Consider the following 27,594-nt stretch of genomic DNA (forward strand, 5'->3'; position numbering starts at 1 on the left):
GGACCGCGGAAGAACGGACCGCGGAAGAACGGACCGCGGAAGAACGGCCAGACTAGAATTTCACCAATTTCTAAGAACGGTGTAGGCTGGATGTTTTGCAGATAAAAATGGAAACCGTAGTGTACACTATAATGTACACTCAGACGTATAACTCTGCATGAATGGACATGTAAGACTGTCCTATCGAATAAGAACGAAACTGCTGTGTTCGCTCAAAATAAGAATGGGTTAGCCGAGAACCCTGACCCCCAGTTCTTCGGCGCCCGACACCACTGTACATCAATAAAGGCATGGATGTGAAAACAATGCAAATCACATGCACATACTTCAAAGCATATGTGTGCGCCCACACGCACGCACACACACACACGTACACGCACAGACAGACACACACACACTTACCTCAAGACGGCTCTGACGAATGATTTCTTTCTGACACTTTGGAGATGCCTTGGGAAATGGTGCGTGAGCACCAGGCTTCAAGATAATTCCGGTCTTTTCTTTCAGACAACGCATAGCATCAGTGCTGTTAGAAATGCAAGCGTACGTGCAGACACAAACACACAGACAGACACACACACACACACACACACACACACACACACACAGCAAAACAAAAGAGAGACTGATGCAGGAGCGTGGACAGAAATGAAAGTTAACAATCAAACAACAATCACTGGATAAAACTACAGGTTTCGTCCATATACAGTGAAACCTGTCTAAGACGGCCGCTCAAGGGACCTTCAAAACCTGGTCTCTGTTACCAGGTGGTCTCCTTATCCAGAGTCATTTGACTGGAAATAGCATTCCTTGGTGCTGGTTTCAGTGGTCTTCTAGGACAGGTGGTCGCCTTATCCGAGTGGTCGCATTGACAGGTTTTACTGTAATAGCACTGGTGGCTTTAAGGATCAATATCACAGTTCTTGTTGCCGTTTCTGTAGAGTCGTGATAGTTGACACTAAACTCAATGCTCTGTTCTTCTGCGCCTTCTTTCATTCTATGCTGGATGACGTACATGGAGCAGCAACGGAGGAAAAAAAACAGTGCCCTGTCTTGAATAGTACCCCATCTGAAAAGAACTTTGAAAGGAAAGTGGCCCCAGGGGCAGTAATCGTGCGAGTACAGGTACAAGACTGACAAGCGTGGCCAGGGACAAGACTTTGACAAGCGTGGCCAGGGACAAGACTTTGACAAGCGTGGCCAGGGACAAGACTTTGACAAGCGTGGCCAGGGACAAGACTTTGACAAGCGTGGCCAGGGACATGACTTTGACAAGCGTGGCCAGGGACAAGACTTTGACAAGCGTGGCCAGGGACAAGACTTTGACAAGCGTGGCCAGGGACATGGCGTGAAAGGCACACACCTACAGTCCATTCATCGGAAACTGTCCCGCTGGCTTTTGAAAGTCGGATTTGGGCCGAAATTGAGGACCAAAAACCCACTTTAAATCTCAAAAATCTGGGTTTAGGATCTGCTTCTCCATACATTTTGCCATGGCATACATGTTCTAATTTTGTAAAACCTGGCTGCCTACATGCCAGGCACTGTAGCAGACCTTGGGTAGTACATGTAGTCAGAAAGAGAAATACGAACGGTGACTGATGAGTCGGTGATGACCCAGGACTCACGTGGTCTTCAGTTCTGACAGCTGGTCACCACACAGTGTGAGTAGATCATTCTTGCAGGCAGACTTGAACGGGAAGTTCAGCTCAACATCAGCAGACTTTTTCTGTACACCAGCATACAAACATGTACATGTACATGCGCATGCACACGCACACACACACACACACACACACTTACTTACTTGTACTTGCTCACTGCCAAAACTGGTCACGTGGGTCTCCCCGGGAGAGGGGAGAGAGACTCAAAAGGAATCTTGGAAAGATGACTCAATTGGCCATTGAACCACCCAACGGCCGACACCCCCTGAAATCCCCAAACTAGGGTGGACTTGAAATGATCCCACTTATGGGCTCACCACACCTCAGTAAGTGGGTGAGGACAAGGTGCAGAAAAAGGATTGACGGCATCAGGGTATCCGTCCCGGGATCCAACTGCAGGTACCCCTGCCCCCAGTGAAGGTAATACTTGGTACTACTACTAGTGTGGGTGGCTAAATCAGAGTGGATCTGATAAACGCTTCACTAGCACCATTGATTACACAAGAGTTTATCTAGCCAGAAGTAGTCCATGGTTAACAGGTATGTATACTTCAAATAGAAAGTATATGAACCCTGAAACCAACAAAGGTGGTAGGCACAACAATACACCTTCAAGCAGCCGAGCCCGTTGGCAACAGGCCCAACACTATCTGGCATAAGTGTACCCACCAACCGAACTAGCTGGCAACACACACGCACGCACACACACGCACACACACACACACACACACACATACACACACATACACACACACACACACGCACACACACACACGCATGCACACACACGCATGCACACACACACACACGCACACACACGCACGCACACACACACACACACACACGGCTGTAGTGTTGCGCAATGTTCACGCCATCAAAACGAGCACCATCCGGTGCAATGACAACATTAGTGTCAGCCATGCATTATGCAAACAAGAATGATGTAATGGTGACATCATTACAACCACTGCCTCTTCATAGATTCCGTTGAATAGCGTACCTTGGCCAAACGCAGGATTTCCCCCTTGCAAATACCCTCAGCGTCATCAACATGATCAACGAGACACTTGGACATGGCACCATCTTCGGACATTGGCACATCCTAAACACATTGCACAACACACACACACACGTACGCACGCGCGCACGCACACACACACACACACACACATACCCACGGACACACACTTAGATAGGAGCATGAGCACAAAGTGGGAGACAGGATTCAAACAAACGCAGAAGATCACATGCGCATACAGACATACAGTAAAACCTAAGCCACCACCCTACGATGACAACCCTACGATGACCACCCCACGATGCAAGGTCGTTAGAGACAGGTGGTCTTTAGAACCAGGTCCCACAGTGTGTGTGTGTAGAACTGTCTGTGCATGGAAAAATGGTCGTTAACCCTTTATGTACGGAAAAAATGTACATAGACTGATTTTCATCTCGACTCAACTCGAATTCCATAATTCTCCGGGTCATAACTTTAGTCTCCTTTTGACGATTTTTTCAATCTTGGGCTTCTTGGAAAGCTCGTCGCAAGAGGAACACATTGAGCCCACGCTTGCCACCATGAAGGTCAAAACTCCAGCGCTACAGCCCAGCGTATTAGCTGCCATGCCAATATTCCGACAGAAGTCGTTTTGTATCAGCCATTTCGCTCTCCTTGCTCGTAACAACTAGCTGTTACTTCAAAAAATTCACAAAGTCCCACGAGTCCTTTTACCATTATTTTTGAACGTGTTTCTACATCACTGCATGCCCAGAATGTAGGGGAAATCCCTCATTCAAATCTGCGCAAGTGGCTATTGAGCGACATTTGCCGCGATTCGACTTTCGAGCTTCGTAACTCTGGAACCGCACATCGGAGCGCTTCAGCGATTGTTTCAGTGGACAGCTGGGAGTTTTCTCTTCGACCTACATATTTTAGTTTTTGGAAATAACCCAGGAATGACTGAGTTATGGTCGATTGAAAATTTGAAAAGTTTCGATCCCAGGGGATCGAAAGTTGTACAGTCCGTACACAAAGGGTTAATTAAGAGCAGATGGTCGCTAAAACGAGAGATCGCTTAAACCAGGTTTTACTGTACATACATACACAGTGTGTGGTAGACAGCCGGTGATAGATACATTGCGGATACAGAAGCCATGAATGAAACACTTGCACATCATCTTGTGTCCGACCAGTACGCAGAGTTTGCCATGCACATACATGCCCATGGACATCATGATGACACACGCACACATGCGTGCACACACACACACATACACACACACACACACACACACACACACACACACACATGCGTAGACACACACAAACACACAGACACTTGACACGGATGACTCACCCTGCACTTGCTGACACGCAAAGAAGCACAAGCCCTGAACAAAGGTCTGTTGAGACGAACATCCTGTGCAGATAAGAGTAGCAAAACAACACATGCACACACGAACGCACGCACACACACACACGCACACACACGCACATACACACACATACACACACACACACAGCACACACACACACAACCACAGCCGTCAGTCAGTTATTGACGACACCATGCTCGTGTTCTACATGCACCAAAGACGCTGAGGCAAAGTGGCTGTCATTGCTGCAAGTCAACATCGGGGTCTGCATATCTACTGGTACAGCTTCACACAGAGGCTATACATGCAGGGCGATTGCTAATGGCAACAGCGGCGAGTTGCCAATAGTTATTCATTCTGATTTCCGGTGTTCATCTGAGTTTGGGTTCATCTATACAAAAGGTCAATGAAGGCTTCATGAGCCAGAAAATTGCAGAAATCCTCCACTTATGTATGCTCAGCAACTACAGCTCAGTCTGGCTAGTAAACAAAATATCACAGATCCAGACACAAACACGCACGCACACACGCACACACGCACACACGCACACAGACACACACACAGACACACATTCTCTCTCTCTCTCTCTCTCTCTCTCTCCCTGCCTATCTCCAGCAAATCAACGACAGTGGCCGTACCTTGACAGCAATAGCTGACCATTTGCGCATAGCTGCCTTGCACTTGTCCGACAGTACATCCTCCTCTTCCATCTTGTCACTCAGACAGCGAATGTCCTGCAGGGAGACAATACAGCCATGAAGAACAATAACATGTTTGTTCAGGGGAACAGGGTTAGTTAGATGGACCACTCCACCTTTGTCATAGGTTACTGGTACAGCTGCTTTGCTGGCATCACTGCTTATTGCTAGTCTAGTGAAGTTGAGTCCCGGTGGTGACTATCATAGTTTTTTCTTCGGACTTTTCCACTCTTTCAAATTGATGAATTACAAAAATGTTCATACTCACACAAGTTAGCTACAGTCCATTTCAAAACTATAGACGCGCAGTGTTTTTGAAATCTTTCAAATTTGGCTGGAACTTTTTGAGAATAGTTTTCGGAATATTGCTCAGGTCCGCTCCACAATTACTCTCATATAGTTTCTAAACGATTGGATAACAGACGCCCAATTTGGAAAAATTTATGCACAAAGTGATCACAGATTTTATGTGGTATAGATACTGGCATAACGTTTTTTGCCTAGGTACGCGTCTATAGTTTTGAAATGGACTACAGGTATGGTGTGAGCGCTGTTCAACACACTACTGTCGGTCGCCGAAGAACTGGGAGGGGGGGGGGGGGGGGTCAGCCTCCTAGCCTAGACCATTCTTAGTTTCACGTACTTTGAAGTCTTACAGTCTATACACAGTGGAGTCACCGGTATACATTAGTACAGTCAACTTCGAGTAGAACGACACTCGGCGGTGGCGGGGGGGGGGGGGGGGGGGCATCAGAAAAGGGTCCTTATACCCGAAGTCTCATTATATGCATTACAGTTAGATGGGACTTTGCTCTGGGCATGGCAATTCTGTCGTCATTCGCGAATTGTCGTTATATCCGCAGTCGTTATTAGAGAGGTTTTGCATTCCGAATTTCGGAATGATTTTCGACTGTGCTTTTCCGAAAAAAGCGCGTTCCGAAAAACGGTATTTTCAGTGTTTTGCATTCCGAAAATCTGATTCGACTTCGTTTCCAAGGGTTGCCATGCAAAACAAAATGGAGAGCGTCGAAGGGGTTGAGCAGGATCAAATCCAAGGGCGCAGGTCAAACTGAATTTGGGTGCGGTTCGAAGACGAGGACGGACTGATGCTGGACCAAGTGATCCAACAGCTGAAGACGAGGTTGGTGAACTACTGTCTTGTACTGTCAGTAGGCTCCATGGCGAAAGGAAGATAGAGTGTGATGGAGTGTGAGAAGATTAGTCAACATGGCGAGATCAGCGAGAACAGCAAAAACCAGCAAAAATCAAAACTACATACGTGGAAAAAATTTCAAATAATCGAGGGCAGCAGAAAGCAAAAATACAAACATGAAAAATACACTTTTTTGTATTCAAATATGCACTCCCAAACATGAAAGAGCCGAAAATCCATTTTCGGAAAACCATGCACTTTCGCCACCACACTTCCGAAAGTTCGACTACTTTTTCGACTGCTGCCGCCACATTCCGAAAATAATTCCGAAATTCGGAATGCAAAACCTCTCTATTAGCGAAGTTGGCTGTATGCTGTGCTTGGTGAAACTCATGGCTGGCCGTTCTTGGGAGCCCGACAGTAGTGCCGTGGTCTAGTGGTGTCAAGTTTCATTTTCTTTTTCTTTAAAATTCGGCAGGAATAGCGCAAGCTCCCACGTAGGGAGCAGCACACAATTCTCCAAATGGCAATTATCGCCGAAGTCGCACCAACCACTTCTTCACATTTAATTTTTTTTGTTTGCTTTTGGTTTGCTTTTCCTTCAGTTGTTGTGTCAGGCAAGTGATACCATGTTCTGTGACTGCCCGTATAACGGTATAAGAGAGATTTAAAGTGTAGTGGCACTGCAGTGGTAGAGTTACTCACCCCGTTAGGACCAGGATCAGCGCAGAGCTTTCCCAGCTCAGCCATACAGTCCTCCTGCAGGGCGGGATTCATCTTGGCGCTGTGTGCACGCCTAGCCAATGCGCGGTGCACTTCTGCCTTGCACTCGCGAGAGATAGCCTATGCGTAGAGCATGTATGTCACAACACACCATGTACCATGTACACACACACACACACACACACGCACGCACGCACACACACACACACACGCACACGCACACACACACGCACACACACACACACACACACACACACACACACACACACACACACACACACACACACACACACACACACACACACAGCATCAGGGTGTCAAACATGACAGGAAAATAAACTACAAGCACCACATAAACACATGTCAGATGTCTACATCCTCAGACTGTGTCCTGTGATCTATGTCCAGTGGACAGAGCCAATACCACATGTCATGAATATTCACACACACACACACACACACACATGTCATGAATATTCACACCCACACAAACACATACCACTGTCAATTGTATTCTGTTTGCCCGTAAAAGAGGCCTTAGTCTTCCTGTTGATTATGACCAGGGAGTCGTAAAATAACGGTAATTTACGGCTCCCTGATTATGACTCAATAATATGAGTAGATTTGGAGCAACAGGTCAGACAGTACGCGAAGCTCGAAGCAGCGTGACTGTGTGGGTGACCATGGTGACTCGACTAAAAAAGTATCATGATTTTGTAATAAATTATTTGCTCCGACACAAACACATGTCATGACTATTCACATCCACACAAACACATGACTGTCATGAATATTCACACCCACTACTACTACTACTACTATAGCATGACTGCCCATTGGGCAATGTCACCCCCGGAGGGGGCCAGAGTTTGGAGGGCACCGTCATTGGCAGGACTTCTGGTGCCTCGTCAAGTCTTGCTGTCGTCGGAAACGCTTTGGGCAATGCATGCAGATCAGCGGCAGTGATTCCCTATCGGCTGCAGCAAGACGTTTTCCACGGTTGCAGTTATGGCGGTTAAAACCAGCCCGGGACTTGAAGCAGCGATTGCAGCGTTGACAATGCTGAAAGCAGCAACTAGCGAGAGACGCCGTCAATGCCGTATCTGCATGTTCAGGGAGTGCTGGCTGGCAGCGATGAACTGCAAGCCCACCCTTACTTCGGAACCATCGGCAGCAACTGACGCACTGTGCTGACCCCCCCCCCCCACACACACGTCCTGGGTATACGGATACCTCTGACGGTGCGAATTGCATCAACAAATGACGTCAACAGGAAATTCTGCCGGGACAGCACCCACAGTCGACTTGCACACTCTTGAGAGGTTATGTACTCATGCTCACACCCACACTACGTCTACCTGGCATCTCTTACTCCTTACCTGGCCACCCTCAGGACTCCTGCCCTCTTCAGACGCAGCATCCTTATCGGCGAGACGATTATTCTTCACCTCGGCACGGTACAGGCAGGAGAGAATGAACGCAGGCGGATCTGCAACGTTACCACGTGAAGTCGGTGTGTGACAAACTTCTGCTATGTCGTTGTCACAAACCTTGGCCAGGCGTGGTGTTAGGCTACCGCAGCACAGAAACCAACCATGCAGATACAGATGTGTGATAAGACACAGAGAGAGAGAAAGAGAGAGAGAGAGAGAGTGAGTGAGTGAGTGAGTGTGTGTGTGTGTGTGTGTGTGTGTGTGTGTGTGTGTGTGTGTGTGTGTGTGTGTGTGTGTGTGTGTGTGTGTGTGTGTGTGTGTGTGTGTGATGTTTGTCGCCGCTCTTTCCGCTCTCGTTCTGGTTTGAGCCGTCATCACTGTGACCGTGCGAAACGGATGTCACGTGCAGCCAGGAACAACTGCCGTCATGAATGCGAGCATTGCGAAAGACGGTTCTCAAGGCCACAGGACTTGCAACGCCATGCCAAATATTGTTGACTTTGCGATTTCTCTCTCTTCTCTTCTCTCTTCTTGTCGTTGTCTCCCGCTTCTGGGAGCGGCGTGGCCCGATAGGGTAGCTGTACATAGTAGTACATAGTAGTGTGTGTGTGTGTGTGTGTGTGTGTGTGTGTGTGTGTGTGTGTGTGTGTGTGTGTGTGTGTGTGTGTGTGTGTGTGTGTGTGTGTGTGTGTGTGTGTGTGTGTGTGTGTGTGTGTGTGTGTGTGTGTGTGTGTGTGTGTGTGTGTGTGTGTGTGTGTGTGTGTGTGTGTGTGTGTGTGTGTGTGTGTGTGTGTGTGTGTGTGTGTGTGTGTGTGTGTGTGTGTGTGTGTGTGTGTGTGTGTGTGTGTGTGTGTGTGTGTGTGTGTGTGTGTGTGTGTGTGTGTGTGTGTGTGTGTGTGTGTGCGTGTGTGTGCTTGAGAAGCGCACCATGTACACAGAGCCATACAGACACGAACAAAAACCAAAGTACTTGTGATTGTCTGGGTACTCACTAGATGAGGAAATGGCAAAGGGAAAAGTCTGAAGAGAAAATTGACCGTCCCAACCAGGACTCGAACCAGGGACCATCGCTTGAGGCCAGCGATGCTCTAACCACTGAGCTACGGTGTAGTCGTCATCCCAGCATAATGTTATTGTCTGAGCGGTGTTCTTCTCCCAACCTGAGCTGGCCTGCTACTGCCATTTTAGCAAGTAATCATACTCGCACACCGTATTTCCGCGCATATAAAGCCATGGCGTTATAGGTGAAACATCGCTGTTTTAGACCAAATTTTTGGAGAAAAAAGCCTCGGTTTTAACGCCATGGCGCTAAAAGTGAGAGACGCTTACATGCAAAAAATCGGCAGAGTATGAACTTCGAGTACTCGTACGGTGCCGTTGCACGTTCATGTCGAGCACCCATGTACTTTCAATTTTCCCTGAAAATTTCAAATTGTGAACCTATTGTGTACAAGGTGGCATACAAACTTGTGTGAAGGTGTGGTGGCGGTAGGGCATGAGACAGTGGGGATGGGTACATGCAGAGAGAATCACCGCTACTGTAGGTTCACAGAAAGAATTGAACTCACCTTTAACGCCGGATGCAACTTCCTCTACATTGAATTTTGTTCACGTATAACGCCATGGCTTTGTAAGTGAGGGTGGCCTTATATTCGGATATAACGCCATGGCTTTATAAGCGCGGAAATACGGTATGCCCCATACAAGTAGTCATACTCGCATATGCCCCATACTAAATGCCTACCATAGCTGTGATCAGTGCGTGATCCTAGCTGAACTGTGTCTGTGCAGTCACCACACAAAGTGCATACTTGCACATGTCCAACTAATACAATCAGACCAGGGAACCGGATAAGCGCACACACATACTGTATGTATGCATGCCACGAGTTGTAAATAGGTAACCAGCGATTTTCTTCCGGATGGCGAGGGATCCGGATAAAAGAGGACCGGATAAGCGAGGTCTGACTATACTACAAATCACTTACTTTATGTCCCTGGAGAAGAAGAACTGAAGACCGAAAAGATGGCGGCGACACTGAGATGGTGTTTTCTCATCATCAATCTTCGACATCAAGCACTGCACAATACTGTGAAAGCACACACACACACACACACACACACGCACGCACGCGCGCGCACACACATGCACGCACATATGTACGTGTATGCGCACGCACATGTACATGCACACACACACACGCACACACGCACAGACACACAGGACAAACACAGTCGATACGAAGAGAAACAACGCTACGCGATCAAACAAGCACAGAGTGACGCAGCAAAAGACGCTATGAAAGACGCAACGAAAGACGGGTGTGTGCGTGTGCTCATCAAACTACGTGCCTAATGCAAATACAACATTCAATACAGGACTCCTTCAAAGTTCAGTAAACCCTACCACAGTAACCATCTTTCCTACGATTGTAGAGAGGACCACAGAATCCAAGACTAAAGGCTATCACTTCTACTACCGTACTGGCAATATATGTTGCCGCGTAACGCGTAACGCAGGGGGGTGCGGCGTAACGCGCGACCAGGCTAGTGCGACAAATTTTCGTTGAGTTCGTAACGCGCGTCCGGCGGGGTGCGGCGATCTTTTCATTGCAGTTTGCACTGCAAAGAAAGGCTGAAAACCAGGGAGTCGTATAGACCGTATAGGGTCTATAGGGTCTATACGACTCCCTGCTGAAAACTGTGAAAGCACGTGTAGCCACGGTGACTTTGTAATATGTTGTACACTCATTAACTGTGTGAGTGACAGTAGTTTTTGGAGGAAGCGCTCTTCCCCTATGTCACTTTCCTTTTGATGATCTTTTTGTGAACAGATCACTCTGATAGTTAAAATATACAGTCTTCTATTGATATCGTTGTCGCCCTTTGCCGTCGGGTTTGTAACAGTTGGATAGCAACTGAATTTCTGTGCCTTCAATGTGGATGAAAAGAAAAAATGATGCGGCAAAAGCAAAAATATTATGCGGCAATAGCAAAAAAGTGATGCGGCAATAGCAAAAAAAGGACTGCGGCAATATAAACCTGTGTAACGGCTCCTGTGCGACTTTGCATGTAACGCCCTGCGTGCGGCAAACATGTGCCAATGTAACGCTTCATGGCCTCACTGCGGCAACATATATTGCCAGTACGGTAATATTAGTCAACGCAATGAGTAAAGCAAGGTGTGCATTCAAAACACACGCCATTCGCACAGGTTGGATTTCCTTGAACGTTTCCGTTGCCATCTCTTCAGAAGGAATATACTGACAAAGGTAGTTCAATGAGTAACACAATATACTTATTGCGTTGATTTCATTTCCGTCTCCATGAAAACTGCTGAACTAATCTTTTCCTGGATAATTGGACCACCTGTACATGAGGATCACATCTGGTAGGGGGAGGGGGGGGGGGGGGGGGGGGGATGAGTGCTTGGCTCAGACAGAGTTCAGTGCATGAGTGCTTGGCTTAGACAGAGTTCACTGCAAATGCACAGAAAGACTAAGCACTACATGTAGTGTCCAGTCATAAGTCTGAGCGAGTTCTGAGCGAGTTCAAACGGGAAAAGTATGAAGAAACATTGATCGTCACCACCAGAACTCGAACCAGGGACCTTCGCTTGAGGCCAGTGATGCTCTAACCACTGACCGATGGGGTAGTCGTCATTCAAGCAGCGACCGTTCAACATTTTCTTCAGACTTGAGAAGAGCAAAGAAGCACGCATTGTCATGAACCTCAACCGCAGATCTTGCACAGTGCCGCTCGGTGAAATCCGGTCGAGTGAGTCAACGCTGCTGCGCCTTGCACCAGTGCCAGTGGACATGCCGGTGTTCGCAGGTATAGGGTTACACGGCAGCACCCAGCCCATGGCATACTTGACTCAAGCACCCAGCCCATGGCATACTTGACTCAAGCGGACAGACTTCATTGAGCCACTGCTGGCTTGGTACCGTACTGGACATTGAAATCCGTTGAGAAGTCAAGCGGCCATGGGGCGCTGGCCTTGCAGCCGCTGTGAGCACTGCCAGTGGTCCATGTTTACAGTGTGTACATGAACTACAGTGCAAGTGTGGGCTGAAAGCAGTAAGGGTACCGGCCCCGGTCATGCCATCAGATGTCAATGCCCACGACAGTACATGTACATGGTACAGAAACTGTCAGAAATGCACCGGCACAGCCGGCTGTAAACTTACAACTTGTCCGACTCATGGGTCTCACTGTGTGGACACTCGTTGTCTATGACTGGGCGACATGCTTCCTCCAAGACGTGGTCGATATGCACGTTCTTAGCTGGATTGGCAACCTTGATTAAAGATAGCACCTAGCATGATGCACACACGCACGCACACACACGCACGCACACACACACACACACGCGCACACACACACACACACACACACACACACACACACACACACACACACACAGTGCAAGACACACAACAGCACACAGACCGTGCAAGACACACACGTCAGACCTGCTCATCGCGATAGCGATGATAGCGAACAGCTATGTTAGACATAGCAACGTGTGCTGCGATTACACCATTCAACAGCTTGCAAGGCTGATGCTGATTTAAGTGGCTTTATCTGGCCAGTGAATCCCTATTTTTTTCATTTTTCCATTTTTTCATTCCTTTTTTTACACACACACGCCACACCACATACTCCGGCATACACTGGCTGTTGGTAAACACCCAGGAGAATGAAAGAAGAGCTAGGAGAATGAGAAAGAGAAGAACGACGTGTGCGACCATAATCGCGAGACACACACACACACACACACACACAGACACACACACACACACACACACACACACACACACACACACACACACACACACACACACATACACACACATATACACACAGTGCAAGACACACAACGAGCTATGGAGAGTCTAGCCGTGTGGTTTGATGAAAAGGCAGGAATGCCGGTGTGTCCGGTGACACAACATAAAAACACTTCAGCGTGGTCGTACAGTCCCGGGAGGTGTTTGTGTTAGCTTAGCTACAGAGCCAGACAGTGTCGTGCACTGCCCAATGGTGGTGTATACAGTAATAAAGACGGTGCATTTCACTCGTCAGAGCAGTAAAGTCAGTATTCAAGTGATGTCCAACAACTACGACTCACAGTACGAGCGTAGCAGAGAGAAGTTTTTACAAAATTAATAGGACAGCAAAAAAAGTTCCGCTACAGCCGTGTGAAAATTCCAGCACACCCACAGTTCAGTCCATTTCAGCATAATCTTAATTTCATTGGATCAACATTTTGATGCATGCACTGTAAACCCGTGCCTTGTCGTCACACTACCCAACTGCATAGTTATTCATGCCTTGTTGCCACACTACCCAACTGCATAGTTATTCATGCCTTGTTGCCACACTACCCAACTGCATAGTTATTCATGCCTTGCTGTCGCACTACCCAACTGCATAGTTATTCATGCCTTGTTGCCACACTACCCAACTGCATAGTTATTCATGCCTTGTTGCCACACTACCCAACTGCATAGTTATTCATGCCTTGTTGCCACACTACCCAACTGCATAGTTATTCATGCCTTGTTGCCACACTACCCAACTGCATAGTTATTCATGCCTTGTTGCCACACTACCCAACTGCATAGTTATTCATGCCTTGTTGCCACACTACCCAACTGCATAGTTATTCATGCCTTGTTGCCACACTACCCAACTGCATAGTTATTCGTGCCTTGTTGTCGCACTACCCAACTGCATAGTTATTCATGCCTTGTTGCCACACTACCCAACTGCATAGTTATTCATGCCTTGTTGCCACACTACCCAACTGCATAGTTATTCATGCCTTGTTGTCGCACTACCCAACTGCATAGTTATTCATGCCTTGTTGTCGCACTACCCAACTGCATAGTTATTCATGCCTTGTTGTCGCACTACCCAACTGCATAGTTATTCATGCCTTGTCACACTACCCAACTGCATAGTTATTCATGCCTTGTTGCCACACTACCCAACTGCATAGTTATTCATGCCTTGTTGTCGCACTACCCAACTGCATAGTTATGACCTGGTTACACTGGTGACTGTTAGACGGAACTCGCAACATGTTGTCCTTTGTTTTATCTACAAGAATACAGCCGTCAAACGTTCGAGAAGTCAGCGTAGCTAGAGAGATGGGGACGCAAGGAGATGGCAGCCTTACCTCCTGTGAGCACTGGTCATTGAGCGCAGCGTCCTGGCTCTTATTGGCAACGGCCTCGATCAAGCAGCTCACGACAACTCCTTTACCGGCATTCTCGCCAAAGCGACCGGGTGCACACGGTCCATCGACCATGTCCTTACATTTCTCCACCAGTTCCGGGCTCAGCTCCTTGTCTCCCATCAGACGCTGGCGCATGAAGCGCACTTTGCCGAGGCACGAGTCCTTCAGCTTCTGACCGCCTGTACAACATCAGCATGCGGCCATGGGTGTAAGTACGCGCACGGACAAACACACACACACACACACACACACACACACACACACACAAACACACATACATACATACACACACACACACACACACACACACACACACACACACCAGCAACCAAAAGGCAATAGTGTGTTGCGCCGCACGAGTAAAGATAAAAACTACTACTTCCACAACTACCACTGCAACAGTAAAAAGTGCCAGAATCAGAAAAAATTCTCCAGTTTGAGTTGCTAAACACAACAATAACAAATAACAGCATGCAATTCCAGCAGTGGAACACAACAGGTGCCACACAACAGACATAGACAGACACACACCTTCATCAGTGTTACCATCTGAAAGACACCTCAAGACACTAAAGAGACGCATGAAACCGGCACTAGATGAGGATTGCTGGTGACAATGCAAGCGCGTCAAGTCTTGAGCACACTCCCGGACAAGAGAATTGGCCACCTGGAGAGAGAGAGAGAGAGAGTGCGTGAGAGAGAGAGAGAGAGAGAGAGAGAGAGAGAGAGAGAGAGAGAGAGAGAGAGAGAGACAGAGAGAGAGAGAGAGAGAGAGAGAGAGAGAGAGAGAGAGAGAGAGAGAGAGAGAGAGAGAGAGAGAGAGAGAGAGAGAGAGAGAGAGAATGCATACGTTCACTTGCTGTAAACGTGAAACCGTTTGCGTATTGGACATTCGCTGCCATTTTCCCTGCGGCGCTATTTCACGGCTACAAAAACTTGTCAACTGATACCGTTTACACTGTTGTACTCTTCGCTCAAATTGTGACCTAAAACTGGCATAGACACTGCCCTGCATGCCTGTACTGTGTGGTCATGAGATTGAAGTACAGCCTGTGCATGTGGCTCTCTACAGTCCATTTCAAAACTATAGACGCGCAGTGTTTTTTTTGAAATATTTGAAATTTGGCTGGAACTTTTTGAGAATAGTTTTCGGAATATTGCTCAGGTCCGCTGCACAATTACTCTCATAATTAGAGTTTCTAAACGATTGGATAACAGACGCCCAATTTGGAAAAAATTATGCACAAAGTGATCACAGATTTTATGTGGTGTAGATGCTGGCATAACGGTTTTTGCCTAGGTACGCGTCTATAGTTTTGAAATGTACTGTAGCTGGTATCATCCAGCTCAAAACAAACACACGCAGGCAAGTACTGGAAGACATGTAAATAATATAACGAGGAAGTAAATCTAAAGTTTCAACGAGTGACATTTCTTCACTATAAGCGCAAATCCGGTGGAACAAAAAGTTATTTAATGTCTCTAGTCACGAGTTTCATGCTGAAAAGCAATCACCAGAAGACGGGGGCTATACTCGAGGTTGTGTGGTCTTATTCACTGTCATAAGTTCTGTTTAGGCTGCAATGCCTCATAATCATATGTGTTATGTGCAGATATGCCTGAAGACTGCAAGATCGTTAACGTATCTTCTAGCGAACCCATAATATTATGGATTTGGGACAATGGTTTTAATTTGCGACTCGTTTATAAGAACATGTCATACGGTATGGTTTATAAAGTAAAGTTTGCACGTCCGCGTTACCACCGGCTATACAATTGCGTTGAGAAACACAACCAGCTTAGGAAGTTTCGCATGTGCCAGGCCACCACCATGCCTGTGATACCAGGGTGGCAGATGGTTTATAGCCTGAGATTATAAGCCCATGGCACAATGACGTCATTTGTACCAAAAAACACCCCATCACAGCCACCTGCGCATTATTATTATTATTATTATTATTATGACGACTTTATTCACTCCCAAAGCAGAAAAAGAAAGCTCGAAAGGAGGCATGAAGTACAGCACCAGTTATTATTATTTCTCCTTTATTCACTTCTTTCGAAGGCGATAAGCCAGACCCACCGGGAAATATTTCCATGGGTGGGACAGCAAAAAAGAAAGTGAAAAAACAAAAACAAAAATAAATAAATAAATAAAACCTAAAAACCAAAGGGACAAGAACTAGTTGAAGGAAGAGGAAGAAAGGAAAGAAACTCAATCCGAACTCCAACATCAAAACAATAATAAAGAATTTGCAGCGACAGGCAAAATACATCAACCAATGAAGGGAGTAGTAACAAAGGAAACATCAGTCTTTATCTTATTAATTATTATTATTATTATTATTATTATTATTTCTTTTTGGGCATTATTATTATTATTATTATTACACCTTCCCGTGGCTAAAGATGAATCAGTACCAATATAAATGAGGAGGGTGTGTTTGCCAGCCATGGCGTAGAAAGAAAGTATAAGAAGTGTGGTGGTGCACCAATACCATGGTCACCTGGGGTGTTGAACAGTGCATTGCTGATCCCAGCGTACTCACGTAACACCCCACACAGCTACACCTATGCATGGTCGTCTGGGGTGTTGAACAGCGCATTGCTGATCCCAGCGTACTCACAAAACACCCCACACAGCCACACCTATGCATGGTCGTCTGGGGTGTTGAACAGTGCATTGCTGATCCCAGCGTACTCACAAAACACCCCACACAGCCACACCTATGCATGGTTGTGTGGAGTGTTGAACAGTGCATTGCTGATCCCAGCGTACTCACGTGCATTACTCATACCTTCCATATTTGGCAATGCGCAATGGGGTAAGTTGCTAGTACAGTCAAACCTGTCGTAAGCGACCGCCCCTTGGTGCAAGAAAAAGCGGTCTCTTACGGCAGATGGTCTCTTACGGCAGATGTATGGTAAATCCGGCATACCGGGCATGCATAATGCTTCCATGTACTCAAATCGACGAGAATAATGTGATTTTTCAAAATCATTTTATTGGATATTCAATAGAATATAGCGGTGCCAGAGCCAGTCGATCGCACTTGCAAGACAGCGCATTTTCACACCTTGCAGTTGACAGCGCACTGGCAAGTACAGTTTCGCAACTGACTGAACCTGGGTCGCGGTCGCTTACAGCAGATTTGAATGCAGCCACCGTGCATGAAATCGCGGTCGCTGGTCGCGCACAGCAGATGGTCGCTCTGGACAGATCAATTTGTATGTGAAACCGTCGGTGCACGGAAAATCGGTCGCTAACGGTAGATGGTCGCCTACAGCAGAGGTCGCTAACGGTAGATGGTCGCCTACAGCAGAGGTCGCTAACAGTAGATGGTCGCCTACAGCAGAGGTCGCTAACGGTAGATGGTCGCCTACAGCAGAGGTCGCTAACGGTGGTCGCCTACAGCAGAGGTCGCTAACGGTAGATGGTCGCCTACAGCAGAGGTCGCTAACGGTAGATGGTCGCCTACAGCTGAGGTCGCTAACGGTAGATGTGACTGTATTCTAATTTCAGAAATTTTAGGCGCTCAATATTTTCGGCATGAGGGCAAAATGCCAGGTTAGGCGAACAGAAATTTTAGGTCCTTGCACAGAGAAGCAGTTCCCTATTGGATTAGGGCGCGTTCAGACTACCGATAAAAAGTGACGGAATGGGAAAGTCACCAAGGTGATTTGATCACGTGACGTTACTGGCACGTTACCGGTGGAAAAGTTTTACTGCCGCGGCTGCTGTGGCAGTAAACTTTTTACCGGCAGTAAAAAAGTGCTCAGGCTGCATGCGCGCTGGGAAAAAAGGGAAAATCCCTTGCCAGTGCCGCGGTGAGAGCTGAAAACTTCACGGTAACGTTAGTTTGTTGTCGGTAGTGTGAATGTCATTCACGGTTTATCGGCATTCACGGTTTGACGGGATTCACGGTAGTCTGAACGCGCCCTTATGTGTGTTAGGGAGCATCTCATAAGTTCGCATTTTGTTTCTAAACGTAACGCATTTCGAAACGGGGGTAGGGGGGTAGCGCCCATTTCGGATAGAAAAATGACCGTTCGCACATTTTCTGGATGTGTGCAATACAGTGCTGAGCTTGTGCTAGACCGCTTCAGACAGCAGGGTACGGGTGTGTTTTAGGTGTAGATCTAACCCTTGCACTACGCATGCAGGCTACTCAGAGGTGTCAAATGTCACACCAGCCTGATCAAACCGTGTACCTGCCACCTGGCCAGCTTTGACAGTACAGTCGTTGTGGAGTAACTCTGTTTATGTGTGTGTACATGTCATTGATTGAACTAAGACTGTAACTAATACTTACTTGTACTCAGTAGATGTGGTACTACTGTATGTCATTCACTTCGACACTAGCGTCCATGTACATGTACATGAACATTGTACATGATTGTGCATACCATGGCATGTACAGTACAGTAGATTTACACTGAAAATGTGCGATAAGACTTTCAAATAGTGGGGGGAGGTAGGAGGGTAAAGTCTATTCGAAATGCGTTACGTTTACAAAAAAAGTGCGAACTTATGAGATGCTCCCTTAGTGTTTGTTTGGTGTATTGAAATTTTAGGTATGAAACAGATGCACCGAAAGTACCGAAAATAAAAGTACGCCGAAAATTTGTGAAATTACAGTACTTCATGTATTGTGATACAAATGTAGGTGTTTACCTCAAAGTCCATCGCAATGAGACGAGACCTTCTCTTGATTTGAGCCAGGCACTGGATGGGCAAACGCCAGCAACCAACAAACCAACACCAACCAACAAACCATCATGAGAATCAACATCATGAGAAGCAACATCAGAAGCAACAACAACAACAACAACAAGCAAACAAATTCTAACCATCTTCATAAGGAAGCTCTGCCCATTGCCATATTGAGCACTGGGTTGGCTTACACACAACCGTACCTTTTGCGACACGGATGGATCGTGCTGATGGAGTTCCAGACAAGTAAACATGTTCCCTGGCTTGTTCATCTCCACCGTGGCACAGAGTGTTTGCCGTTCGTTGGTGCAGTGATGGAAGAGAGGGCGATCCAACTCAGCCCAGTTAGATTGCTCCTCTTTCTTGAGTAGGCGACCGCGACACGCCGGGGTGAGGTCCTTGATGTGATTCTCCAGGCATTCCAGCACTTTTCCCTGGCTGTTGACTGTCGCTACGTCGTTGTCTCGCTCTACCGGCTGTGTGTACAAACACACAGACATATATACACACAGACATACACATATGGAGAGAGAGAGAGAGAGAGAGAGAGAGAGAGAGAGAGAGAGAGAGAGACAGAGACAGAGAGAGAGAGACAGAGAGAGACACAGAGACACAGAGAGAGAGGGACACACACACACACACGCACACACACACACACACACACGCACACACACGCACACATACACACAAACACACGCACACACACACACACACACACACACACACACACGCACACAAACACACATACACATACACGCACACACCACAGCCAAAGCAACTCTAGCTCAGTAACACCATACAGACATAGTACAGTCAAGTGTGGCACATGACATGACTACAAATAGGATAATAGTCCACTTGGTGGAACAATCCAGACAAGGAAATCCGGAAGAGTGGAGCGTACATGTATTTTAAACTTCGAATTTGAAATTTCCTACTCAAAAACTCCTGAGCTAGAGCCACATTGAACAAATCCGAACATTAATATTCAAAATATTGCCAATGCTCTTTCGGCAACTGCCACCACACCATAACTTACAGCAATGCGTTCACAACTGAATTTGGTGATGTCGCCGGAGCAGTTCGTAACAACGCCCTCCACAAGCCGATAGTCGCTGAACACAATCATCTTAGCTTGGCGTAGCAAATGCTTGCACACGGCACGGTATTCAGACGTGTGCTTGCGCAGGTTTTCCGACAGGCAGTACAGAGCTCGGTCCTTCTGATCCCCGCAGTAATTCTTCATCTGCATGCAGAAAACGGGACAATACGTGCATACAAAGGCAAGCGCACACGCACACACACACACACACACACACACGCGCGCGCGCGCGCACACACACAAACACATCTTTGAGCAGGTCTCTCCATGCAGTACGTACACAACATTCGTCAAGCACCTGTCTGCTGGCTTATGCATCGTGTATCAATAATAAATAATGGCGGCACATTAGCCTGGTTTTAGTGTTGACATACAAAGAAATACCTGGTTTGAATAGAAGCCTGACTTGAATAGAAGCCTAGCACTGATATCGGCTTTTACAGGAATAAGCCAATCGAACATGGTTGAACAAGCGGTCACGTGCTCCTGCGTACACCAGTCACCTGGTCACCGTGCCTGCAGGGTACAACTTACTAGCCTGTTTGACCTTTTTTGGGTGCACTCCTGTCACTCGAGTTGAACCTTGGTGTGAAAGTTGTCCGCCTGCTGGCGTGGTGACCAGGTGATTTGGGCACCCAGGAGCACGTGACCGCTTGTTCAACCATGTTCGATTGGGAATAAAGGAGGAACGCTGCATCGCAGCCTTTTCGGACCAAAACCAGCCGACTCAGCGTCCAAAAGACGACAACATATGGGCCAATCGCGGTCATCCGTGCTTTTATAAGAACGGCATGGCGCTTTTAAAAACATTTTGCATACAAATCCCCATCTAGTAGGGCGCAGTCACCCAGTTTCGGTGGAAGTGCGCGAGTTCGATTGGGATTCAAGTAGGAAGGGAGCGTCTCAGCTTTCTCGGACCAAGACCATTCGACTCAGCACCCCGAAGACTACAACTGGTGAAATTTTGATTTTGCCTTAACTTCCCCTTTAATAGGCAACATTACGTTACTCATTTGCTTGAGGGGGAAAGTTCGAAGAAAAAGTTCACTGTCACCACCAGGACGCAAACCGGGGACCTTCGCTTGAGGCCATTACAGTACGAGGTGAACAGCAATTTCAGGACATAAAAGTAAAATAGAGCCCCACTGGCTGTGTGTTTTACATTTTTCATGTCTTTTCGTATTTATTGTATGGTCTAATCCTTCATCTTTCCAAATATGTGACAATTGCTCATGCTGTGATCCCAGAGACTTGATAGCAGGGCGTTTTTGACAGGCGGATATTTTGGCCTAAATTTCGAATTCTGAACATGAAGATAAAATAGCGTCAATAGGCATCCTATACTGCTCCACTTTCGTTATGTTTTTCTATTGGTGGACTGCAGTTGGCCTCTTCACACTTCCAGCCAACAGGTCCAAGACTGTACAGTGTCTGAAGTGGAGTGCACATGGGGATGCCAACGATTCGTCCATTACTTCTTATTTTGCTCAAAATTCAAAATTCTCGAGCAACATCGTTCCACAAAACTCGTTGAAATGCCGCACAAGCAAAGGCTATCAACAAGGCACCGACACGAGGAGAAACTACAACAGCCAAGCTGTCAACTACAACAAGAAAAAAACTTCATCAACTCGAGTGACTTGACTCTACATGCGACGAAAAATTATTTTACTCGAAATGTCCAGAAATGTACAATGTCCAGAAATAGCAATTCACCTCGTACTGTAAGAGTTAAAAGCGTAACAAGTGGAACGTTTTTAGCAATTGGCAATTTTTCCACTTTGCAGGCACTAAGTTCAACGACCTCTGCCATCAAACACCCGTCCATCATTGCTCTAGTAACTTACGGGAGAGATCTTATCTTTCAAGTATGTGTTTATGTGTGTTAGGGAAGGGGAGTGGGGGGGTGGGGGTTTGGGCAGGGCGGGGGGCGGAGAGAGAGTAAGTTACATTTATAAAGACAGGTAAGTCTAACAAATGAGGACTGAGACCTCTACAACAGGGTTTTTACGCCTGAAAGCAGGTGCATGATTTAACAAGCAGGTTGTCAGTCTAGATTTTATGCGCAGATGGAGAAGAAAAAGAGAGAGAGAGAGAGAGAGAGAGAGAGAGAGAGAGAGAGAGAGAGAGAGAGAGAGAGAGAGAGAGAGAGAGAGAGAGAGAGAGAGAGAGAGAGAGAGAGAGAAGCAATGCTTTTAGGTAATCATACTACCAATGTTCCTAAGGCTCTCTCTCTCTCTCCTCCTCCTCCTTCATCATGATCTTTGGAACTGGGTTGGATTGTTCAGAAGAGAAAGAAGGCGACACTGCCTGTGCGATTGGTGCAACAAACCAAGAAGCAACAACAACTTACTTCTTCCCCACAGAGCTGTCCCAGAGCGCCATCGATCTTCCAAGTCTTGGTCATGCTTAGTTTATAGTTCCAGAGCACTTTGTGGCAGCCACTCGATAACCTCTGCAAACACCAGCAGTCAATACAGCACACGACATGATCGTCAAAACACACGACATGATCGTAAAAACACACGACATCACATCAGTCTGGGAAAAACCATAAAAAATCAACTTGACGCTAAAACAACACCCAGTGAAACAATGGGGTTTATGCATAAAACATGGCCGCCACCTTCCTGAGGGGCTAGGGGCAACTTGTCCCATATTCGGCAGGTACAGCCAGTTGTAGTACATGTGTGGGTATGATCGTACACAGTTTATGACCTTTGATGCAGTACTGGTATCACAGTGTGTACCGTTCTAGCGTAAGTGGACTTGCCCCTCAAGATCAAACGGCGGGACTATTATGCATAAACCCCGTTAGGCCACACGTTTTTATTTCTATGTTTCTCGTCACCTGAAAATCTAAAAACGGATGCGAGAGGTGGAAAAAAATAAAAAATGACCGAAAAATAAAAAAAATTATTAGACCTTTGTTCACACTAAAATCCACCAATACACCATGCAAAATAGCATCCGTAGTTAGCAACTAGTATGTGGTAGGAGCTTCTGTCACAATCTGTGCATGTGCAGCTACAGTTGTGGCAAGTGAAATCCGACACTTGCCATAGGGGACAGCGCCTCAAATGGACATCAATGATGTAATGCACTGCACCAAATTTGTACTATAGAGCCGTATGCATCCCAAACAGGTCGAAGGGTCACAGCTTGGATACACACAAATCACAAACATGGTACACATAAGGAGTATTGGTATCCCCCCATTCATTTTTGCCAGCACCTTTTGAACCTTGACTGTGATAAAGTTGTATGCAGCACATGTACTGTACGTATGCAGGGCTGCAGAGGCTGCAGGATGCACGGTGCAGTCCCTTATGCCAAGTGTCGGATTTCACTTGCCACAACTGTAGATTGCGCACAAAAAATGGCGACCTCGCATCATGTGTCGCGCAGGCCAGGCCACATTGTGTACATGTGTGCATGAGTGTGCTGGTCCCCACATGCACAGTCAGTGCAGCACAGTTTTTTTCTTTTTTCCCTCCAGACTCCTGAATCGTATGCGCGCGGGTGACGAGAAACATAGAAATAAAAACGTGTGGCCTTATGGCCGTGTTGGCAGCAATTTGACTTTTTCAACTCACACATTGTCCTGGACGTACATGCTGGAGACCATTTTCAGCAGCTGTAAATATGTAAAAATATATTTAAATTTGTTTTAACATCTACCGAAGCTCACCAGAATAAGCCCCCTGCACTTTGTCAAGTATGGAGGGTATGAGCAAGAGTTCATAACCCCCCCCCCCCCCCCTAGAGGGGGCAACTTCACTGATCAGATCTGGGACGGCGAAATCCGTGTTGCACATCATAGTGTGACACCATGAGGAGGGGAAGTGTGTTTGGGTCTGGACCGCGTCGACGGAATGACGCAAGTCCGACCCAAAAAATGACGTACACCACGGATGACACCGTCCCACAACCCCATCCCGGTTGTGCACTCTGGGGGATTATGGACTGTTGGTACGAGTAATGCATGCGAGTATGCTGGGATCCGTGCTACACTGGCCAACACCCCGCACAACCATGCACGGCCACGCCATGGGTGGTTGGCCAGGGTGTTGGCCAGGGTGTTCAGCATACAAACTATGGCATTGCGCAATGAACATAATTATCACAAGTGAACGTTTAAATGTTCTATCTTGCGTATCCATAGTGCTGCACTCATATCTCTCTTATCAGTACCTCCAAGTTACCATGGTTACAGGCACCTCCGTCGACCTGGCACCGTGTGCGTGAGGTTTCGTGGAAATACAGGTGGAATCCTGATAATTCGAATATGGCCTAATTCGAACATACCGCTTAATTAGAAGTTTTTCCAGGACCGATTTCTATCAACGCCATTCCCACATAACAATTTCTGATAATTCGAACCCCGAACTGGACATGTCCGGTCAATTAGAAGTCCCACGGATTCCACTTACATAGAAAATGTGTAGGACTTGTGCTGATAATTCGAAGTTTGCAAAGTGTAATTCGAAGTTCACTGTTTGTTGAAATAGTGACGTCATATCCCAGATCCCTGGCCCTTCCCTATTAAAACGTACGCGATTCAGAGTAAGACTGGGATGGAGAGCCAAGGATTAAATTTAAAAGAAAGATAATTTTTTTACATGTTAGCCGTAGTTTCTCGTGTTATTTCATAACTTAGAACCTTCCCAGTTGGAAGGCTGTTGGTTTGCGCATCCAAGACGTGATGGAGCTTAACATCAGGTGGTTGAAAGTCAGTATCACATCAGTCAGTATTGTGCTAGCTGTTGCACTTTCTGACTACACAACACCTTGCTTATAACTGTTAGTGTTGGACACAAACTACGGATAACATGTTACATGTTTGGTGAATCAGAGTTACGGACATTTCCAAGTTATGGGCAGTGCCCCCCCCCCCCCCCCCCCCCCGGTCCCAGACTGCCCGGTCCCAGACTGCCCGGATACTGTAAAACATGTAATTTTAGGTGCACTAAAATTTCGGTGCCAGAGACCTGCCCGGTTTCAGGTGTAATGTAGAATTAGGTGACCAGCGTCCCCTCGCATACAGTGCATACGCTAGTGCCTTTTAGGTGTAATTTAAATTTAGGTGCCTGGTTTCTCTACCGAAATCACTGAAATTAAAGTTACACCGAAAATAACATGTTTTACGGTATAAGAGATATGAGTGTACACGTATCAGCCCACTGTCCAATCCCATGCAGTGTGCATAAAAGCAGTATCTGAATGCAAGCAGGTGTACAGATAGGCCATCGCGCACACACACACACACACACACACACACACACACACACATACACACACACACACACACACACACACACACACACACACACACACAGCATCCCCTATACTCACGTCGGCATGCTGCTGAAGACAGAAGAGGACGCGGAAGTTGCCTTTGCTCTGCGAGTCGGCGGTGATGTGCGGGCAGAAGGAAGTGACGTACTTGTGGCACTCCGGGTCCTGCGCCAGCACACTTGTTGGAGCTCCGGTGGTAGCCACTGGCCCAGCGGCACCACCTGCACCGGGTGCAGGGTGCTGCGCCTGCACTGCTGGCCGTTCCACTGAATCTACGCGATAGTCGTTCCCCTGCTGCTGCTGTTTCTCCTCGCCATTCTCACTCTCTTGTCCCTGCTCTCTGTCATCCGCAGGCTCGCGACCTTGATCCTGTTGCTGCTGCTGCTGTTGTTGTTGTCGCAGTTGCTGCATACGCTGGACTGGCTGCTGTTGCTTACCACCGGGGCGCTGCTGGCGTGGAATCGGCTGTGGCTGGCGTGGAAGCTGCCCGCGCCGCTCCGCACCACTCTTCATCATGACGCGCCCCGGCTGTGGCCTCCTGCGCTGCATTCGCATTTCGCCGTCGTCTTCCTCGTCAACGCCATTGCCAGGCATACGCCGCACACCACCGAAACTCTGACCAGCTGCTTGTCTGCCAGGATTCTGGAATTGGCCAGGTCGGTCGTCCCCCTCCTGCACATTCTGCACTGGGGCATTAAACCTTTGTCCCTGTGGCACACCTGCAGCTCTATTCATCCCCATAGGATTGGCGTTTCTCAGCCCAGGTGCACGTTGTTGTGCAGGAAATTGCCCATTATTACCCCCGACAAATCGCCGTGGGTTGCCTGCTGCTCCGGCATTGCGATTTATTCCCATGGCGCCTCGTTGCTGACCATGTCGCACCTGCTGTCGTACACCAGCCTGGTTGTCTGGCTCTTCGTCATCAGCAAACACAGAGCATGAGAGAACAGTTAGGGTGATGACCACACAAAGGCTAAAATGACTTGATTTGCCCATCATCGCGACCCAGGAGCGGACGAAGCCTCCGAATTAAAATCTCACAGTGAAGCGAGCATTGGGAACAATGCACAAATCTTTCATTGAACAAGGAGCGCGTCCGATAACCACACGAAAGGACGCTGTCCAAATTCCTGCCATGTGCCCACTGCACTGACTGTTCAGGTACAACTAGCTGTAGGTGCAAGGTGTAGATCTTGGTTTCTTGCATCCAGTGCATGCTGCATATGACTCTGTTCCAGATTTTCCGTGTTTGTATTGTACATGTACTGTATAAAAAAATAAAAACAATAATAAACATGAAAATGTGTGATGCATGCATGCATACATATCTACGTAACTCTACGTGTGCATCGTGCGTGCATAGACTACATACTACCGACGTCCGTATACAGGTCTGCTCTCGATATAACAACTCTCACTTGTACATAAACCTCGCTAGTAAGTAAAAAAATCAAATCCCGTGCCGAAACAGCATCACTCCCATACAAATTTTGTTCTACACAACATAATCCTACATAACATAAACCTCGACACAACACATGCTACGACGGTCCCCGAAGTGCTCACTCTCGATACAACATAAATTCACGTGCACGGTACGATCAAGCGGTAGCTAGCTAGGCAGTTTAGTCCTACATAACGTAAACCTCGGCATAACGCACCCTGTGGCGCGGTCCCCGACGTGCGCACTCTCGATACAACGTAGATTCACGTGCGCGGTACGATCAAGCTGTAGCCGTAGCTAGCCAGTTTAGTCCTATTGTGCATATATTCCGCGGCATTGATGGTATCTGATGTCGATGGTGGTACAGTGTGTATATGTTTGCACGGTTGAACCTGCCTTGTAACACCCTTCATTTTGAGGTACATCTTGTATTTTACACACGGTTTTCTACATAACATAACTCTCGATATAACATAATTTGTGCGTGGTCCCAGACATTACGTTATATGGAGAGTAGACCTGTAGTACAGTCTGTAAACAAGTCTGTTGTAGCTGTCATGTGTCGCTGGTTTATTCAGCAGCGGATCAGACCCTCAAAGAGTCAAAAAGGCACAAGAACTGAACAGAGCAACAGAGTCAGTACAAGCTGTAGAGCCAGTACTATTAGAGGGAGAAGGGGAAATCAAAGAGAAGTTAATTTGGTAATCTTTTTAGTACCTCGAACCCCGTGCTGAGTTTGATACG

At 47.1% G+C, this 27,594-nt stretch overlaps 1 protein-coding gene across 1 annotated transcript in view; it reads right to left on the bottom strand.

The window, feature by feature from the left end:
* LOC135809439 (Golgi apparatus protein 1-like) overlaps window positions 1-26,585 on the bottom strand; it is a 42,423-nt gene extending 15,838 nt beyond the window's left edge. Inside the window, exons 1-16 of the mRNA XM_065322792.1 lie at window positions 25,464-26,585; window positions 22,462-22,563; window positions 20,046-20,252; window positions 19,210-19,482; window positions 18,968-19,018; window positions 14,824-14,959; window positions 14,233-14,471; window positions 12,239-12,366; window positions 10,037-10,138; window positions 7,995-8,187; window positions 6,598-6,735; window positions 4,680-4,775; window positions 4,022-4,084; window positions 2,665-2,766; window positions 1,629-1,729; window positions 403-526 (exon numbers count right to left, since the gene is read on the bottom strand). Of these exons, the coding sequence (XP_065178864.1) occupies window positions 403-526; window positions 1,629-1,729; window positions 2,665-2,766; window positions 4,022-4,084; window positions 4,680-4,775; window positions 6,598-6,735; window positions 7,995-8,187; window positions 10,037-10,138; window positions 12,239-12,366; window positions 14,233-14,471; window positions 14,824-14,959; window positions 18,968-19,018; window positions 19,210-19,482; window positions 20,046-20,252; window positions 22,462-22,563; window positions 25,464-26,405 (2,997 nt within the window). The 5' untranslated portion in view covers window positions 26,406-26,585. The remainder of the gene's footprint in view (window positions 1-402; window positions 527-1,628; window positions 1,730-2,664; window positions 2,767-4,021; window positions 4,085-4,679; window positions 4,776-6,597; window positions 6,736-7,994; window positions 8,188-10,036; window positions 10,139-12,238; window positions 12,367-14,232; window positions 14,472-14,823; window positions 14,960-18,967; window positions 19,019-19,209; window positions 19,483-20,045; window positions 20,253-22,461; window positions 22,564-25,463) is intronic.
* Window positions 26,586-27,594: the final 1,009 nt, after the last annotated feature.

Source organism: Sycon ciliatum, chromosome 1 (genome assembly GCF_964019385.1).
Source record: "Sycon ciliatum chromosome 1, ocSycCili1.1, whole genome shotgun sequence".
In the NCBI taxonomy this organism is placed as follows: Eukaryota; Metazoa; Porifera; class Calcarea; order Leucosolenida; family Sycettidae; genus Sycon; species Sycon ciliatum.